At 38.5% G+C, this 20,046-nt stretch overlaps 1 protein-coding gene and 1 long non-coding RNA gene across 2 annotated transcripts in view; one reads left to right on the forward strand and one right to left on the reverse strand.

Annotated features, from left to right (window-relative positions):
* LOC121074296 overlaps positions 1 to 19,323 on the forward strand; it is a 29,699-nt gene extending 10,376 nt beyond the window's left edge. The window contains exons 3-5 of the long non-coding RNA XR_005822255.1: positions 14,935 to 15,053; positions 17,709 to 17,811; positions 19,133 to 19,323. This is a non-coding gene — a long non-coding RNA (uncharacterized LOC121074296). The remainder of the gene's footprint in view (positions 1 to 14,934; positions 15,054 to 17,708; positions 17,812 to 19,132) is intronic.
* Positions 6,097 to 20,046, reverse strand: part of NR5A2 (nuclear receptor subfamily 5 group A member 2) — an 81,892-nt gene continuing 67,942 nt past the window's right edge. The window contains exon 7 of the mRNA XM_040566206.1: positions 6,097 to 9,415. Coding sequence (XP_040422140.1) covers positions 9,168 to 9,415 — 248 coding nt within the window. The 3' untranslated portion in view covers positions 6,097 to 9,167. The remainder of the gene's footprint in view (positions 9,416 to 20,046) is intronic.

The following is a 20,046-nucleotide window of genomic DNA, read 5'->3' on the forward strand; positions in this document are numbered from 1 at the left end:
AGGTATGCAGTGCCTACGGGAATGAGGTGTGACAAAGATCTAAAACTGCAGACTTTATTTCTGGGGAAGTTGAGATCCTTACGGTCAGTTTTTCAATACAAGCTCAGGTTCTTGGAAAAGGCTCCACTTAGCTTTGCGTTAATAAAAGATATGTATTTGGCTTTGTATCAGAAATAGGAATTCGCAGAATATAAAAAAAAATCCTTGAAGACTGTTATGGCTGCAATTGGTGCATTTTGTCTTGGGTGGAGAATTTGAAAGGTTTATTTCGAGAATATACGCTCTGAAGGGCAGGAACTGTTACTCATCTTTGTTTGGAAAGCAGCACCAACACAATCTGGATAACAATAATACTACAGAAGGCTGAAAGAACAATTAAAGAGTGGAAATAATGATCTAAAGGAGGAACACTTAACTTAGCATGCCGACAAATGCACATCGTGCATTTGGGGAAGTCAGAGTGGAAAGAAACTGAGAGAGTTGTTGGAGAGGCTAATACTCTCAGTAGGAACGTGTTGCAGACCCTGCTTATGTCTGATTGAAATGTAGTGCTCTTGAGGTGGCCAGTGACCTCCAGTAGCATTGCACATCCTGACGGTATTTATCAACTAGTTCTTGTGTTTGTTACCAGTTTAAAATGTTATTGTGACAAATAATCACATTTTTGGAACTGCGTAGGATGTGGGTCAGACTAGGCTGTGTGTTACAGATGGGAAAATCAAGGCAGCACATCCTGGGAATTTGCCAGGATTACAGAGGAGTCTGTGACTGAAGAGAGTTAGGGAGTCCAGGGCTGGCTGCTCTGAATCTCCGGGTGGCATTATTCTTACCAGCTCTGCTACAAACCCAAGCCTCACATACCTCAGGGCTAGCAGACCTGTAGAAATAGTACATTTTTTAATATATGTTTTTTTATTTCTTGAAAAAGATAAAGAGTCGGGTTGATAAATTTTGCTTTTTCGTCTCTGTTCTGGAATATGTGTGTACATACATTTATTTTCTAAAATAATTCTTTAAACTACAAATTATTGTTTTCTTCTTGGCTACCTTAGTTTGTATTGTATTACTTATGGCTTTCATGACAAGACATTAAAACAAAGCAGAGCAACTACAAAGTAACTACCAGGAAGAAAGCAGAGTTTTTGTAGTGTCCCTGGCCTCAATTTTATCACCCTAAAGTGATCACTTCCCTTCTGGAACTTTTTTCATGTTTTGTGTATATTATTTCTTTGTGTTGTTGTTCACATGAAATCAACTTCCAAACAGTGCCAAAATGTAAATATGACAAGTTAGGTGAGAGGTAAGTCAGGGTGAAGCTATGACATCACTAGGGTGATCCTTTAACAAATCAATTACAATCTAAATATTAGAAAAATATGTTGGTAAAATACTCCCATTTTCTTCACAACTCCCAAGCTCAATAAATGAACAACGATTCTGTGTTATTAATTACTTCCAAGTATATATAAATGGGGGAATATAGTTCTAGAGCAGCCAATGATCTCTCAAAATCTACCTTCTGCTTCTATTCACAGACTGGCACCCATGACACCAGTGTGCTGCATCACCACTTGGGCAGCAGTCAGGTTGTGCCGCCTTCGCCTGCAGCATCTTGGCCAGTGCCTCTGTTGCCTGCTTGCGGTTGTTGTTCCATCTTGAACAAAACATTGCCAAGACGCTGTTGATGCTGCTCAGCCAGATTTCCTCAGGGCTCTGGCACACCAGGTGAGGAACCAGCCAGCTTTTCTGACAAGAAAAACTGTCTTAGGTCTGTCACCCTGGAAAGTACAGTGATTTTTTGTTTAGTTTTATTTTTTCCCTGCAGGATGCTCAGGGGGTAAGGTTATGCCAAAGTTGGATATATAAACAAAGAAAAAAAGGAAAAACGTTGTTCCCTTTACTCTTCTTGGCAAAGGCAGTTTTCTTGGTTATGTTGAATATTGCTACATGTGTTGGTGGAGCAAAAAAAAGGACTGTCTTAAAATAATTTAATTCTAGCCCCGATAGTGCTCCTCTGTTTTGATTCCACTACTAATATTTTAGTGCCGTTCTTGAACTAAAATTCTTGTATGTTTCCTATTTTTTTTCTGAAAACAATGTTTGGTAAGAACTGTTGATTTTTTAGGTCTGTAAAGCTGGTCATTGTAAGCCAAGACATAGCAGGCTGACTGGTGACCTTGTCTTGCTTTTCGCTGGGCTTTCTTTAGCCTGGTGTGACCAGGTTCAGCAGTTTTCCTGTTTTGACATTTTTGGTCACTGTGCTGCTTCTAAATATGCAGACACTTACTGCTGAGTCCTTGACACTCCCCTTTTTACTCCTCCCTCCCACCCCCTGAAAAAATATAGATGACTTCTGAAAATACGAATGCATTGGGTAAAGTTGGCTTGTGAGTTCTGTTTGTGGTGCACAGAAAAGGAAAATTAAACGAGTGAATCTGAGCAGTACAGAAAAAGTGGAAAGGTAGTAAGAGCTTATGTGAAGAATAAGGGTGTCATCACTGGGAGGGTAAGTTGGGTTTTGGATAAGGTAAATGAGCAGAGGAGGGAGACTAGCACAGTGAGACAAAAATCCTGAAATGCGTCCATCTCTACCTTGTCGGCGTCAGTGCCTGTCTCAGCTTCAGTGACTGAAGTTCTGTTTCCAAAGACATGTGAGACCTGGTGGAAGTTTGTAGCTGCAAATCCAAGTGCTGTGGAACTCATGGGCAGGTCTTCTGTAGGAGTATGACTTTGCTGTAGAATATTTTAACTGAATTTGTGAAGTAAAAAAACGTTTTTTAAATAAAAATGTACTCCAATAATAAGCTCCAGTTTTCACAGCAGGAGTTGAATGAATTAATTATACATTTAATTAATTATTCCATGCCTTTTTAAATCTGAAATTTATATACATTGTAAAATAAAACTACATTTATTAAATGAAAATTAGAAACAATATCACTTACTGTGGCAGGTCTGTAAAATACATAAATGATAATTTATTCAGGTCCTGTTAATACTTCAAAGCAATTATAAAAATCCAGCATATTTTATTTTTTTTTCTTTAGATTAAAAGTGAATCAAGATTAAATATTTATGAAACATAAATATCATGTCTATTCCACATTTGTGCTTCCTTTTTACTACATTTTCTTTTGGAGGTACACTTCCCCCCCCAGTCCCTTTTACATTTAAGGACTGATCGTAATAGGCATCCACAGTACTCCGTATGTTCATAATTCCGCTTACTGTGGAATTCAAACACAATCCTCTATACCTTCTTGTAACATAAAGCTGGAACGTGCTTCTGTGCTGTAGGAAGCAGTGCACTTTGGAGAATGTCCCTTCTTTGATCCATGTAGGTCTAGATCAGGTTGGGAAGAGCATCGCAGCTGTAATGATGTAGGGCAAGATATAAATCCGTGCCATCAGAAAGGCCGACCTCTCTCTTGTATTATTCTGTGCCACTGTGCTTCTGCGTACACGAGTGGAAAGACAGCACTGCGAAGCTGGACTCGAGCTGCATGGATGGCTGAAGCCTGCTGTCCCCCTGGGGAGCAGTGCCTCACAAAATGTCCTGTGTAGGAATCAGAGAACTGGATTTTTGAGCGTGCTTGAGGAATTCCCGTAGGTGGCACATGTGCATGTCTGTAGGTATGCCAGCAGCTACTGAATGGCCTTCAGCAGTTTCTGTTGTACATACAGTGGCTTGTTCGGGGTTCTTATTGCAAACACACTTTATTCCCTCTGCTGCAGAGTCCCTGTTTTACTATATAATTGCAACCGACAGGCTGCAGTGGTAGTATCCAGCAAACATTCAGCAGCATCAGTCACAGGGTGATTGACACAAACGCTGCGCAAGGGGGCTTCTGCTCTGTGAAGGTTTTGGTTGAGGGTACTGCACTTGGCGTTACAACAGGGCACGCTCTCAGCTTCATGTAGCTGCAGCTGCACATGGTAAACAAGCTGGTGTTAGTGGAAGTGTCCCTGCATCCTGCACCTCAAACTGAGAAATATTTCCCCATTTTACAGTGAACTTACAGATCCTGAAGCACAGCAAAAACAAGATGTGAGAGGAAGAAATTGTGACTCTGCTTTTTGTTTCAGCCTGTTTTCAAACCTCAAGTATGTACTGATGTAGGGCTCCAGCGACCTGAGCAGGGTGCTACAGCTTGAGCCACTGTTAACTAACGCAGCCACCATCAGGAGTCTGTATTCCACCAACATTTTGCTTTACTTTGAATCTGAATTATCCTCCTGGGTGTGCACCAAACGTAGATAGCAGGAACTGCCATAAGCCTGGTAGTTAATCTAGGACTAAAGGAAGTTACTGTGGTTTCAGGAAATAAGGGTGATGACCTTCTTGGAGCAATGGCAAAAACTCACCTACTAGTGCAAGTCCAAGCTTGCATGCCAGACTCCAATGAATTGGAGATGGTTTTGTCCTGCAGAAGAGAAAAAATAAGAGGTTTGGAAAATGTTTAATGGAGGGAAGCCTTGTCTTGTCCCATTGATGTGGGCTGGACCAGGCTATAACTAATAGGTAAAGTAGCTTCTAGCAATGCCCTCTTCAGCTTAGGTCTGCTCACATCATGGTAGGAATGTCTGTCTGCTCCAGCTGTGGGTCAGGCCCTCTTCTGCCTTTATCATTTAGAAAGTTTTTTCATATTGTTGGCAAACTGCCCTTAGAAGATGAATCTTTCCTCAAAAGGCTTATATGCAACTGAGACTGCTGGACCTGCACAGAAATATTTGGGCTCATGCCAGCATCACAGGGTTATATAGCTGTGAGATCTGCTGCCCCTAAAAATGTATATCTAACTTTCTTGGATTGCTGTTAGTTTAATGCTCTGTCTGCCACTCCTAGCTCCAGGGTACAGCAGATACACCTCCACACAGCTTCCCTGGAAAGTAACAGCAACTGTACTGGAGGAGGTAGCAATGTCATTAGAAACTTCATTATGTATCTAGACTACAGGTTTCATATTAGGGGTTAATAAAAAGTGTTATTCAGTATTCCAGGAAATTGTCAGGATCGCTAAGTATTGTACTGACGACCTGTGTTACATTGAACTCACTCTTTCCATGTTTCCAATAAAAACATAGAGGAGATTGTTCCAGAACCAGTATCAAATGCAGTTAAAAATAAATCCCCTCATAATTTAAATCTGGAATGTATATACTAAATATATCACCCCAAATTACATATATTTTAGTTATCCTTAGGGAAAATTTTAACCCTGAAATTTCCCCTGGATATTATGTGATATCATGATTTTCAGTTAAGATTCCTAAATGTTAAAATTATCTTATCTGTTTTATTCTGTTTTTATTGCAATACCAACACAGCTCTGTTTCATTCAAGCACAGTATTTGTAAATAACTAATTATAGACTTGTTTCTTCCCCTTGAACCATTAACATTTGGCACCATGCAGAGCAGCCCCTTTTCAGCTACCAGACAGTTTAGGGGAAGTGGTGGACTTGATCTCAGAACAGTAGGGCGCTGCTGACAAGCTCTTGGACCACTTCACCTCCTGCTCTCGAAATGGCAATCAGAGGAGCCAGAGGGCAACTTCAGGAGAATATTTTTCTCTAGTAGCTGTAACATCTGCCTCCTTGGCAGCCTCCTCTGGCAGTTGTGTTGGAAGCTCTGGAGTAGCCCCTGGCCCTGTGGTGTATTTACATTGCTAAGAGGTTATCCTGAGCTCTGCTGGATCCTGTTACCTGATTTTCTTTTGTTCTGTCATTTTCCCCCTCCAATTCTTTGGCTGCTTAACCCTTTATGAACGACATTTAAAGTGAAAGTTAAGTGTGCAGAATGAGATGAAATGCATTATTATCATTTTTTTTCAACTGATAAGTTCCTTTTTGCCTAGACACTCAGCTTTTCTGATCTGTTTAGCAGGGTTTATTTTGCTTCAGACTATGCAATTTCACCATCACTGTCTGAGCTTTTGAAGGTGCAGCTCTCCACATTTGTATCATCCTCTCTGCATCAGATTTCTTAGGAGCTCTCATGTCTCTTATATTTTACTCTGTTCTTCTGAGAAACGGATTTTTGACCAGTGCTTTGTTTCAGTGGAACGATGTTAGCATAAAGACAACCTAAAAGTAGTCAGCATGGGCATATCAATATTTATTGGAATACTGGAAAAAAAATCCATTGGTGATGAGAAACTCCTGGCAAGAACTGACGTGACAATATGTATTTCACCGATACAGTAAGAGAACTTCAACTTCAACAAGTAAATCACTGCACATTCTAAAAGTTGCATGGATTTAAATCCAAGGCAGCTGCAGAACATCTGTAATACAAACAGTCAGACTTTACAGATTGTCTGTTTACAAACACAGAACAACTATAATAAACCAGCCAAAGCCAAAACCTTTGAATTTTAGTCTGCTTTTACTGATATGTCCTGTAATCGATAAGGCAGTCAGAAGTAAATGTCTGGTTACAAACTAGTTAACAATTAACATGAGGGTGTTTTTCTTTTCTTTTTTTTTTTTTTTGTTCGCAAACTTTGGGCAATCTAGTGGGATTCTTGGAACCACAGATATGGGCAAATACACGTTAGTTTACTAGCAATTGTTTCTATTAAACTGTATGAAAAATTCTACTTTTCTCTTACATCCCTATTTTAATTATTTCGTCATGTATATAGATAATGGTGCTGTGAATATGGTTAGCAACATTTTTTGAGCTTTTTTCTTTAATATTCAGTGAGATTCACTGTAGCATTTCAATAAGAAAAAAAGAAAAGAAAATACAGAATGTGAACACTTGAAATATGTTTTGTTTTTCTTTTAAAAAGGGAAGGAATGACTGCACTCATCATTATACTCACTATACATGTGGGTATAAGTATGTCACAGTCACTGTCAATTGCCACCTGCATCTTACTTTTGGTTAATTTAGTTTGTTTGAGGAAGAATGCTGTTATTTAAATAGTGCTGCCATGCCTGTTGTGTAGGATGACTATGAGAGGTGTATTTGGTTTGCTTTTGGTCAGTATTACAGTGCATGTGTTCTGTGGTACAAGGCAGGCATCTAGGAGTTGCAGACATTAGGCTTTGCTGTGTTTGTACCCTATGCGTGGACAGAATATTATAGCTGATTAATACAGGCGATTAAAATAACATGTTTTGTACTAATGCAGATGTAATAACTAAAGTCTTTGGTATACAATGTATGAATGTTTGGAAAAAATTAAGAGAATGCACCTTTTCAAGTTCACATGAAACAGAAAAAGCTACAACTCACATAATTTACAGTAGATTTAAATAAACTACAGTTAGGATTATGAAGATTTACAGACATTTAATCAAGTAAATGATTTTAATTTGTGAAGACCCTTGTGTGTCCCTGAACTATGTTCCACTAACTTGAAGACATGCTACAGTAAACACATATATTTGGCTTCTTCATTCTGGCTATATCTTATATAAAGATGAAACCAAAGAACAATAAATTAGCATCGTAATTGTCTACAGTGGAAACTATCATATACAATATAAATAAACTATTCAAAAGCCAGCAATCTTCATGAAAAAAAAAAATCAAAGGATTAGGATTTTATACAGTTTCTACAAGTGATTGTACAGCCGATAATCTCAAAAATTAAAGTCAAACTGAAATCCCCCCCCTATTGATTTTAGTGTCTCACGACATACAGTAATTAAGTACTGGTAAAATAATTACCAATTTGAAAGCAATATTAAGGAAATCACTGCTTTGCAATTTTGTCACAGTTTTTTCCCACAGGACCTAAAGAATGTAAACACTATGTTTTTGTTAATGTTAGAGATTAATACTTTATTTTAAATGTATGTTGATCCACACCTGCACAGTTACCTTTAAGGATAATGAAATAAGGCAAGACTTATAACTGTGGCACTACATGTTAATACTGATATCTTCATTTGGACAGAGAGAGAATTGTTTGTTCTTCTCTAATATTTGTTCTGCAGCAGACTTTGGCCTACATAGACATAGCAGTATCACTCTTCTTTCTTTGCGTAAAATATGTGTATTACCTAACTTCCAAAAAAAAAAAAAAAAGAAACACAAAAAAAACCAACACCAAGTTTCATTAGATACTGGATGTTTGAGTTGATATCTTAATTACTGGCAATTTTTAAAGACCATTTTTTAATAAGCTCTGTGGTATCATCAGCTCAAACAATTTACTTGTCTATTCTTGCATTGCTAAATGCATTTTAGTTCTTTTTTATCTTTTCTTTTTTTTTTTTTGTTTTAACATCAATATTCAGTGCCTTAGAAAGGACTTTTTGTCAAAAAAGCTGTAATTGGTGGTGCTTAAAATATCTGAGTTTCCTTTATTTGAAAATGGCCATGAATATATAGCAGATCCATATTTTAGCCACTGCACTAGTAAAGTGTATAGCTGATTTGGCTAGTATTTTTGGCATTTTTATCTTTGATATTTAGTTGCTAGCCAATGACAGCAGTAGAAGAGGGATACTGCCTGATTTAACAACATGAACACGTGACAAAACAAACTTCAGAACATAGTAAGAATGCCAAGCTCACTTGATAACACTTCATATTAGCTATTTGCATGCCTGAGAGACAGTCAAAACTGGCCTCATAGCATGTGGTGGCCATACTACATTGCATGTGGCCTGTGCCAGCTCTCTCTTACAGATTGTTGAATGGATGCCACATCGTTTATCACAGAAGAAGTAAGTGTTGGGTCCTTGGAAGGATGGTAGAAGATGCTATGGATGCAGCTTTGCATCTAGTACAACTGTTTTAGAAGTCCTGCTATACAATGAAGGAATTTAGTGCACTCAAATTCCCCACTACCTTAGCTTGATAATACAGATCAGTTTTTTTTTTTCCTAGATTTCTTCATATTGGCAATCAGCAGAGTTAAATATACAAGAATCATTCTGTCCTTTTTCATGTTGACATTGGTGACAGTATCCACTTGTTAAGTTCGCTTCACTCCAGTCTAAAGTCCTGTAGATATTCCTTTGGGGATGTGTAGCATATGATTCACAGTTTGCAATACAAATACCCTGATACATCACTTATTTACTATTAGTATTTGATTATTATACCATTTTTCAAAGTCTTAAAACCACGTTTTAATTAGTGTTGCTCGGAGCAGTTCAGAGTATATCTTTTTCTTTGAAAGCAGAAGCTCTAATGGGTATAATTTATGCTCTTTTTGCATGCAGCATCTCAATGAGAAGGTTATTACACGGAACATCCCCGTTCAGGTGTTTGTAGTAGAGGTATTCTTCAGCCTGCATACTGATGGCCCGGATTTCTGGTAGTCGCAGGAGAAGCTGCCCAAATTTGTCAGTTTGCTGTGGGTAATTACACATTGTGTAGTCCAGCAGAGCAGCATTCACTTGTTCCTGAACACCTTCCACAAGCTGGAAGTTCTCTAGGTTTTTGACATCTGAACGATAATTAGAAAAAAAATAAAAAAATTGAGTTGCATTTTAATTCTTGTTTACTAAGGCAGTGTTTCACTAAATGGATGTATATTTTTTTTCCTCCTGACAAAAGCATACTTTAGAAGCTGCTGAATATTCAGTGAACCCTTTTGCCAACTTTCCTGGGAAAATGATCACAAAAGAGCTTTAGCGGAATGTCTTGTTGAAATTCTGCATATACCTCAAATCAATTAGACACCAATGGAGTCTGAGCAAGGTCAGCTCTTTTCATATCTTACAAAAAGAAAGGTTGAGGATTCCTAAAGTAGAAGACCATAATATATTGCTAGCAAATGAGTCCCAAGAGGAAGCCCTATCTTTAACCTAGTATGTTACACAATTCATATAATTCTGTATTAATTTTTCTGACCCAAGGTGAAATCTGTGTCCAGGGTATGATGTAGTTAATTCTAATAAAAAGTGACAGGGTTCTTGTTTCTGTTTGACATTTTCTAAATGATTCTGAAAGCCTTTGACTTGTCTAGCCTATGTTAATGAACCATCTGGTACACTCCAGTGACTGCCAAAATAATCTTCCCTACTAGAAACTCTCTAAAATATATATTTCACTGACTAATGATCTTTATAAAATGAAATCATTGTCCTTTGGGTGGAATATCAGATAAGAATGGTGCCCTTTAACCTGACTATGCTTTCTGAAATCCAACATGCTAATTTTCTTTGATATTGGACAACAGGGGCACTTAGATCAGTAGGCAGGCAGGGTTTGCTCATTCTGCCTCTGTTTGATTATCTTCTTCCTATACAGGAAGTTCAAGCGCTGGAAATGGCAGTCGGAGATAAATGCCAATATATGAACTCCTTACTACCTGATTCCCTTCATAAAACTAATTCTGATGGCATCTTGTGACATATCTGAAAAATACAGGAGTTATTCCAAAGCTTGCAAATTAGACTGTTGCTATAATGCAGAAAGGGTGAAGTGATCAAAGTGCTCTTGCTGGGAGAATTTGTTCTTGTTGAGGTTTGATCATCTATACCATCAGTAGACTACTCTAATACAGTTTCTCGTAAGACTAGAGAGCAGCAATACTAAGCACAAGTACTCTGCTAATTCACTTTGAATAAAGACAAATCTGCCAGTTTATGGATATTTGAGCAAGGGAGATGGGGAATTCGGCAGAATTTGATTCATTGTAAATCCCAGCCTTTAATTGGAGGGGAAATGAGTGTTTTCCTTTGTAAAATAAAGGAAAGCATGCACTGGTCCCCCAATCCAACAGTGGCCTGGGAGGCTATGTAAATTGGGTCTAACTGCACCTTTTCCTAGATGCGCTTTAAATAGACCAGTGTTGGTTCCTTCAAGTAACTGTGTGCTGGAATATGAGGGACGTAGTTGAAGGAGACAAACATTTTCCTCAGGACAAGAGAACAGGAGGGATGCCAAGGATCCCAATGGCAGAGCAGGGTAGCATGCACAGCCTCCAGGCTTTGAGCAGGAGCCTCTGCAGTGTGCTGTGCTGGCCGCTGGCTGCCCTTCAGGGTTGCTCTTGTATGGGCTGGGGTGAGCGTTTCCTGCCGTGATCGTTACTGTCTGCCTCTTTCCTGTCCCACTTTCATTGTGGAAATGAAGCAAGTGGCTCTTTGGATTTGTGCTGCTTGCTTGGGAACCAGGACATGACCTCTGCCTGAATTTTGCTAGCTGGCCTTAAGGAACTCACTAGCAGTACTTAAATGACGATGACTGTCCAACAAGAATCATCTGAAATTTTCAGTATCCAGAGTGAGGAGAACTGGAAATTTCAAAGCTGCCATGCCTGGTTCCTGAGCTACTCAAACTCATTTATCCAAAGTGCTCTCATGTCATGTATGTTAACAATAAATGCTGTAGTAAAGTGAATACAGACAGGCTGAATACAAAGAGAGAAGTCTAAGGGTCTGTGCAGACCAGAGAGCACTATGTAAAGCTCCATAGACATGTCTCAAGCTTTTGTGATATTTTTTTATCTTTTTAAAGAAGAGGTTTGCCAAGCACATAACTGCAATATAAATTATGTAGTTATTTTTGAGAGAGAATCAAAAATGGTGGCCGAACTCTAATACAGATGAATAGCAACAAAGGAAAAATATAAGAGCACTGTGAATATTACATTACTTCTGGTAGCTCTGAGCTCTGCAGGTACAGCAAGGAATGCTGCACAGTTTTCTCTTCTGGCACTTGGTCCCTATCAGCTAGTGTTGTATAATGTTAGTTATATGTTTTTTTCCTGTAGATGTTTTGTTGTGCTTTGGGTTTGTTTTTGTTCCTGACATTTATTAGATGAATTTGGCCATAGGTACGTGGTTTAGGTTTCCAAGTGTTTCCTTTTCTATAAGGATCCTTTGAATGCTAACGCGGTAGGTTGGTGAAACACCAGGTAATGCTGGGGTAACTCTGCTGAAGTCAGTGGCGTACAATGAGCATGAAATCTGCTACCGATGTACAACACAACAGTCTCTTGTGCTTTCATACAATTTTTCATTCCTGTCTGCTTTTTAGAATTGCCATGTCTCTCATCAATCTTTACGTCGGTTAGTAACAATTTGAAGTACACGTTTAAGCTTAATGTAAGAAATAATTTTCCAGGGTTTAGACACTTGTAAGTTAAATGAGTAGGAATAGGTTCCCCCCCCCTCCCACCCACACACCCTTTAAATCCTAGCAGCTAGAAAAAGTGTTTTGTGTTGCTTACAGTAAGTATAGGTCTCTTATCTCTTCTACTTTATTCACTCGGGGACTAATTACCAACTTTTTACATGAAACAGCCTTACTGCGAGCTCACAGTGGGGCGCACATCTTTTTCTATCCTTATTGGAAAGTAAACCCTTAGGTCTTCTGGAATATATTATATGTTTTACAAGAAATAGCAATTGCTTTTCTGTCAAAGAATTTTTTGTCCTCTATAGCTTACTTTTGACGATTAAGACAAAAACAGTATTATAGTGTGTCAGGATCTGCTCTGCACTCACAGTAAAGATCTGCTAGTATTCCCACAAATCCCCAAATTTTGATTGTTTTATACATCTGCTATAAAGCTGTGCTTTAAGCTGAAACTGCACATAACATTCAGCCTGAGGAGAGCACTTTTGCATATTTTTTCCCAAAAATGGGTCTGGTCTTTAGAGGGGGAAAATATTTAGGTTTCAGAGAGATTTTCTCCCTCTCATATTCTAAACATGAAATACTGAAAATTTGGTGGTGCATTAATCTGTAGAGAGATTCCCTTGGTCTGGGAATTTCAAAAAGCAAAATGAAAGAGAATGAGAGATTTAAATCTGAAAAATAGTAACTGCTTAGAAAAATAGTAACTGCAGCGTAAATATTTCCCAAAGAAAGCTGGTTATATTTTACTGCATGCATCTTTTATCAGACACCCTTTCCATGTAAAGCGATGAACAGGTGCACACACACATAGTTCAGTTTCGTCTGTGGATTTTGCACCTTTGCAAGTCCTGGTACTGCAAGGATGAAATTAGGTTATGTTTTGGCTTCTCTGTGGGTATAAGTTCCTCACTTCCATAAGGCTGGAAAAACGTGTGTTCCAGGCAATAAGACTCGATATTAGCCCAAGGTCAAGTTTTATCTCCCTGAATGGGTGTGCAAGCCTCACCTCTGCAAGGAATATGTGGGATTTTATTAAAAGCCAACAGCCCCCAATGCCTGGCAGCTCTTAGGAATGGCAGTCAAAGGGGCACAGGTAAAATAGGATGGCTTCTAAACTCAAGTGGTGGGGCAAGTGGTTTCAGGCTCACTTGCTGAGATGTCTGTTTGTCTGTTTTTTCCACCTGGACTGGAGATTTTGTAGGTAGATTTTGCCATGTGATAAAGAAATCTTGGAAGGCAAGAAGAGTTATGGTTGGTAAACTGCCAGTCTCTGAAAATTGCCAACAGTTCTTTCATGAGAACTAATGGTAACAAAAGCAGCCCGGCGTAGCACATCTGCCATGGTTGTACGCCGTGCTGTATCTACGCCTCCTTCACAGGCAGAATGCTACAGAGATGGAAGATTTATGGTAAAGATGAGGTCGTTCCTGCAAAATTCCCCTCAATGCTATTAGAGTGTGGTTGTACTGAATATTATTTATTTAAAAGGCACAGGAAACACATTTTGATAGATGTACTTGTTAATCAGTTGTAAGGTGCTATTGTCAGCGCTTCCCAAAACTTGAGAAACCTTTCCATTATAACAGCAGCAGTCACTTCTGTTTTCGTAAGATGCACAAGTCCATAATGAATATATAGAAAACTTTTCTCGTCTTCTAAAGGATTCTTTCTCTGGCACCAGTTAAGCTGTAACAGTGTAACGACTGATCTCTGACTTTATTAGGGTCATAAAGTAATTTTCACCTTCAGTTGAACATAACGTCAGATAATGGGCGCATTGTTTTGAAAATATTGATTAAATTATTCTCTAGCAATGTATTTCATTCATGCACAAGTGTTGGGCAAAATGATATGCATTTCCAAAGCAAGAATAAGATGCTCCTGAGAGAAGCAGCTGTAATTCTCAGTCCAAATCTCAATCCATCCCCTCAGCATTCGGTCTTGGAGGACCTTTGTTTCAGAGCAACTCAGAACTCAACTACAACATATTTTTGTGGTGTTTTATAGTGGCAGGCTTCTTTCTAGTGTTTTTAAAATATTGAAGCATATTTTTCTATGCCAAAAAGGTTGTAAAATGACAGATTCTTACTGAGAATATCAGTTCCTGACCTCTATTAAGAACTGTGTTATTTACTTTTTTCAACAATTTTATAATTGCTTTTGCCACTGTTAGCCCTACAATGGAAAGGGAGCTAGGGGTTATGAAGCTGAATTCCTCTTCTTGTGCAACTGAGAAATTATTTTACTAAACTTCAGTTTTTTTCTGTTCTTGCAGTCCCAGTGAAGACAAAGGGCGAAGCCTAATTTGATCTCTCAAATCTTTATTACTGGTGTAATTACTGAGTCATCACTTGAGAAAATAAAACAGCTTGACTTTCAACAGCTCAGGCTGAGAGTTTACTGACTTGAAAGTTAAACAAACAAACAAAATGTCCACCCGCTTCTTATCCTGGCACTGCAGGAGCCAACATCCTTATACCTTTCAAATGAGGCAAATGTGATAGGGTGGTCATTGAAACACAATAAAGCAGGATCCTGCCAGGCCTCTTTTGGAAGGAAAGCTGCTCACAAGTCATGAGCCAAAGTCCACAGCCCCAGCTGCACCTGTAAATGCAAAGTCCGGTGCTTCTCCCTGAGACTTGTGAGGGAAAAGCAGGGCCGGGTACAGGAACAGCTCGGGCTGTGGAGAGCCAGTTGGGAGAGCTGGTTAAGGAAAGCTGTACATTGCCAGCAGGTGGTGAGGGAACCTGCCTGAGCTGACATGGATTTCAGGTTCCTGCTTCCAAGATTCTTTGTGCATTTGATCTGGTGACCACGTAAGGTAACCTACAGATCAGTCCTAGAAAAAATGACTCGACCCAAGCCTCTCTTTTCCAGGGACAAGTTCTGAAACAACTGTCCTGTGGAGCCATGATTGTATTTGTATGCAGGTACATGTCAATAAGCTGTGGCAGAAGTGATTTATGGAAGATCTCACAGATAAACTGATAAAGAACGTGAGTTAAAACTCATTTTTCCTAACTCCTCACCAAGTCCCAGGTCCGTAGTATATGCCTGGGCTAGAAATGTTTGTCTTCTAAATATTCTGTTGGAATAAGCACAGATAAGAAAACTAGTATGGTAATTATCGCGGTATCAGCTGGCCTCAATATGTACATTTTTAAATGCAGGCAGATCCACAGCCCTAGCATTAGTTTTTATCACACTGTTACCAGAAAAGAAGTATCACATTTGATAAAAATAGAAAATTAAACTTATGATAAAAGAGTTAACAAAATAAGAATAAACAGGAAATTTAATGAACCACGTGGTTTGCCTAGTTAATTTCTGAAACATCATTTTAATCTTCAATAACACATGAACAATACAGGATTGTTGGTGTTTTAAAGGAATTGGCTGCCAGTGTCTACAATTTGTAGGGTGTGAATAGTTTAAAATATCATAAATATTTATGAAGTTCCTGGGAATGGTGATACGGACATCATGCAAAATCCTTGAAGTTATGAACTGAGGCAGAAAGGGTGTTCTATGCAGCTTGCAATAATAGGCAGTGCTGTATAATGGAGAGGAGCAGCGAACAGTCTATTATTTGGATGAGAAGCAGCTAAATGTTCAGAAAAAAGGGAATGAAAATTTTAGAAATTCACTTCCTTCTAGAAAATACTTGCTTTGCTTTTGCTCAGACCTTTGCAACTTTTCTGAATTATTGGATTTATATTTATCTTTGCTCTCATGAGGAGTTTGGATGCTAGCTGTCCTTTTCCTCTCTATCCCTCTCCTTCTACTCAAGTACTGTTTAAAATAGGAATAATGGACCAGGTTAATCTCAGAAGTATTTCTACTGCTGTCACTGGAACTGCACCAAGGGGTGACATAGTCCTAAACCAAGAAATATAAATATTTTCTGGAAAAATATCCTATATAAATTTCTACTGAGGTTAAAACACAGAAGTGCAGCTGCCACTGAAACCCTTTTGAGTAGCAGGCTGTATCCTTTTATAAAGCCCATCTGTCTCTGCAGAGTATAAAAAATGCATGATCATAAAAAGCAGTGCTCCTTAGGGGAAAAATCTCTCTGTACTAATCTTGTAGTCGCTTTACAAAACAGTTTTTAATCCCAAATTTGCATTTGATTTTCACTCAGGAACTTTTGTGGTTTTTGCAAAGTTTTCTTATTCCATTAGAATAAGATATGAGGTACAGTTTGTTCAGGTGGCAAGTCCAGACTATGAATAAACCAACGTTATCATATGAAAGAGAATTAAACAGGCAGATCCAAGTGGGGATATATTAAGCCAAATTTAAGCTCCAGTAGTTGAATTTAGCCTGTACTAGATGTCTGGTTTGCCTCAGGATATATTCAGCTTTCCAGCTAATCGACTGAGGAAAACTGCCTCAGGTATGATAAAATTTACAAGACAGCTCAGTCGAATAGTTCTTGTTATAAATACTAGCTTAAAGGCATTCTTCTGGTCTTTGGGATCAGGACTGTATTTGCATTTAATTATTATATTTCAAACTTTTTTGAACTTGGTTAAAAATATTAGACCAGCCAATTATATTGTTATAGTGGTTTATGGATAAGAGCAGAACTTCATACCACTTTTTTTATTACTTGGTGAATTTTGTTTGCACTTTTCCTTCTGTTTACATCCGAAGTCCCACAGGAGCAAAGATTATTACAATGTACTGTCTTTAAAAGAAGGAAATATAGCTAAGCAAAGGTGTTTTAGTGATGTGCTGCTCAAAGGGGTGCAATACTGTACCGTGACTGTCAGTGTTATCATCAAATAATTTAGAATTTCAAGTCCTCTGCCTTATTTTGATACAGGGCTCAGTGTGATACAATCAGCCAATCATCATTTATGGATGTGTTGATTTTTAAAAATATTTTTTCTCTATTTAGATATTTTTTTAAGACATGATTTCACTAGGTTTATGTGCCAATATTTGCACTAGCTTGGAACTGAACATGTTTTTTTCACTGAACTATGTTGCGTTAGTGGAAGCAGATTCTAGTTTAGAAAGAACATGAAAAAGACGATCACTTATGCCCGTGTAAGATGTGGGAAGTGGAAATTGCTGAAAGAACTGTTTTTAATATACTTTTGTTGAAACAATATAAAGCAAAGGGTTATTCATTTAATTGCTCAGTGCTGAAAGCACTACAGCATAGCTGCAGTAGAAATGACTCCCATTAGCCAAATGTTTGAATTTTACTATTCAGAAGAGCTAGACTTCACTGTTGACATTTACAGCTATTTACCTTGTAAACATAACTGCAAACAGCTCACAAGACCATTGAGGGTACATTGAAGCTGTTTTGTCCGAGATGCTGTTTCAATTCCATATCAAACTAGTATTGACAAAAATCTTTCAGGCTTAGATGAAAAGCACGGATGAGCTCAGTCCTGTTGTATATTTGCAGGTGGCAGTCATCAGATTATTACCAGGCCTGACCACACAGCCTGTGTGCTTGCCTAGATGTGCTCTTTGAAGCAGGGTGTTTCCCCATCTGTAGGTATTTTTTTGGTGGACAGAACTGAATTGCCATTTGGAATGAAATTTGTTTATTTTTCATTTTATAGTAAAAGTTATATGAGCTGCTTCTGCAATTTTTGTAGTACTAATTTGGATTTCTTACTTTAAAGGTTAATCTTCCTGGATGTTATGTCCAGGCGAAGAATCCTGGCTTTCCTCTAACCTTGTGTCCGTGACAGACAACAGCTATACATTGGGTGGGACACAATTCATGTAAGTACACATGTGCATCCTCAACTTTTAGTTTCATGGCAATGCAAAGGCTTTCAAATTCTAAGGTATTCAGCAACAAACAGTGCATTCATAGCTGTAAATTACCACAGTCACCAAGTGCCAAGGTAATCAGGGACTCCTGCAGCAGAGCCTGCCCGCCTGCCCTGCAGGATCTCCATGCTGGAGGATGCCAAACAGCCTGAACACGTTGGGAGCAATGCGCTCGCACGTTTACTTTTGTTCTTGGCATTCTTGGTTTACATTTGCTAATTGGAAGTTAATGTCTTCCCACAGGCAAACAAACATATTTAAACCAAGTATTACACTATTTTTTTCCAAACTCTGTATTGAAAAGCTTTTCCTAGTGCACAGTCCGAGGAGCACCTCTGAGTCTGCCATCTTACTGGAGTACCTTTTTCACCTCTACTTTGTCTGTATGATTAACGCAGAGATTATTGGTCTGTTCACCTTAATCTAAGTCAGTTTACTTGATGTAGTCTAGTTCAATGAAGATTAACACAATTCTTAACATTTCTGTCTAACCAAACCTAATGATCTTGCAGTGAAGCGCAGCCCAGTAATACTATGATACTCATTTCCTAGGTTGGCTTCATTTTTTTTTTTTTAAAATAGAGATCCCAGCACAGAAAAGACAAATCAAGCTTGACACCTGGATAAAAAATCACATACTGGAAAAACTTGACATAGAATTCAGCGGTGTCAAAAATACTAGATATTTGACGTTTCAAATTCAGACATTCTTCATTTAGACCAAAATAACAGACATTTATAGTGCACCTTACTGCTGGTGACTATTTAACAGCTAGGTGCTCTCACAGCATGGTACTCTTTATGTGCTCAGTAATGAAAGTTTGCTATTGATTTTTCTGTAGCTGCTTGTAACTATTATAGTTGATACATCAATAGAAAAGGAAAGCACAATGTTTCATAGGAGGCAGAAAATCAGAGAATACATGATGCTGTGACAGTAAATCATGGCATAATCTCAAGAATTGATAGATGGTTACTGCTAACTTGAAACCCATGGCTCTCTCTGAAAAGACTAGCCTATAATCGCCCAATATGTTCTAACAGACTGACTGCCCGTAATAGTGGTAAAGGACACAACACAATGTTTCATCTTCAGAATAATGGTTTCCACAGGCTAGGTTGTTTTGCTTTGGTGGATTTCGTTTTGTGTGCTATCGCAAAAGAAGGGCGAAAGAGTGGTTGGAATGCAATTTAGATTAATAGGTAAAAGTTGTAGGAAAAAGTCTTTTTTTTTTTCTTTTTTTTTTTTTTTTCTTTCTTCCCTCTTCAGGAAAGAGCACAGAAGGTTTATGTTTAAAAAAAAAGGAAGAGAAGTTGTCATTAATTTTTAACAGCAAAAGTCTGCAGTTAGTTGAAAAGGAAACGCAAAAGAGCTGATTATTCTTGAGATCAAAATATTGGAGCTGTTTTGTCAAGAAAGGCAAATGCAGAGAAAATAAGTTTACCACAGCCATTTCCAGCTCCACAGCATCCTGAAAAGGTGCCAACGGCACGTAAATAATTGAAAGCTCTTTTAAGTGTCCGCTTCTCTCTGCCATGTTTTTGAGGGGAACAGTAATTTCAAAATTTTACAGTATGCCTAGTGAGGTTTTAGCAGGAATGTTCTTAATTGCTCTGTTCCCTCTTTATTCCCTGGCTCATCTCTGGTATTTATCTATGGTTTTAATTAATTGTGAGGGTCTTATTTCCCTCTCTCAAAACAGAAAGGGAAGAAGAACCACAGGTAGGAGTTAGCTGGCCAGCTGGAGCACAGTGGGAAGTTTAAAGGACACTGCTTCTCCAGTAGCCTCTTGGCAATGTTCCTCTCTGAAAGAATATTTTCAGTGCGCAGTGTTGTTTTCCAGCACTACTTTAGGGGATGAAAGTCTGATACCCATCCTTTTCAACCTTGCTGGTGTCCGTTCTCTAAAGCCAAAGGTCTCCCAGAAGAGATGGACATAGACAAGAGGAAACAACTTTCTCAAGCTACCACGCACTCAGCCTCTCAGTCTGGGCTTGAAGAACAGTCTGTGTCATTTATTCTGCCTTGGCTATGGGCTTTCCCCAGTGAAAGACCAGATAGCATCTTGTCTCATCATGACCAATTCACGGATCTCTCTTACAATTTTTGGTGCTGGGAGAGAGGAAAGATGCTGTTGTAGTGTAATTTCCTGTTCTGATGCTGAAATCTACCTCCCTCTTGAG

The sequence above is a fragment of the Cygnus olor genome, chromosome 8 (assembly GCF_009769625.2).
Source record: "Cygnus olor isolate bCygOlo1 chromosome 8, bCygOlo1.pri.v2, whole genome shotgun sequence".
NCBI lineage: Eukaryota > Metazoa > Chordata > Aves > Anseriformes > Anatidae > Cygnus > Cygnus olor.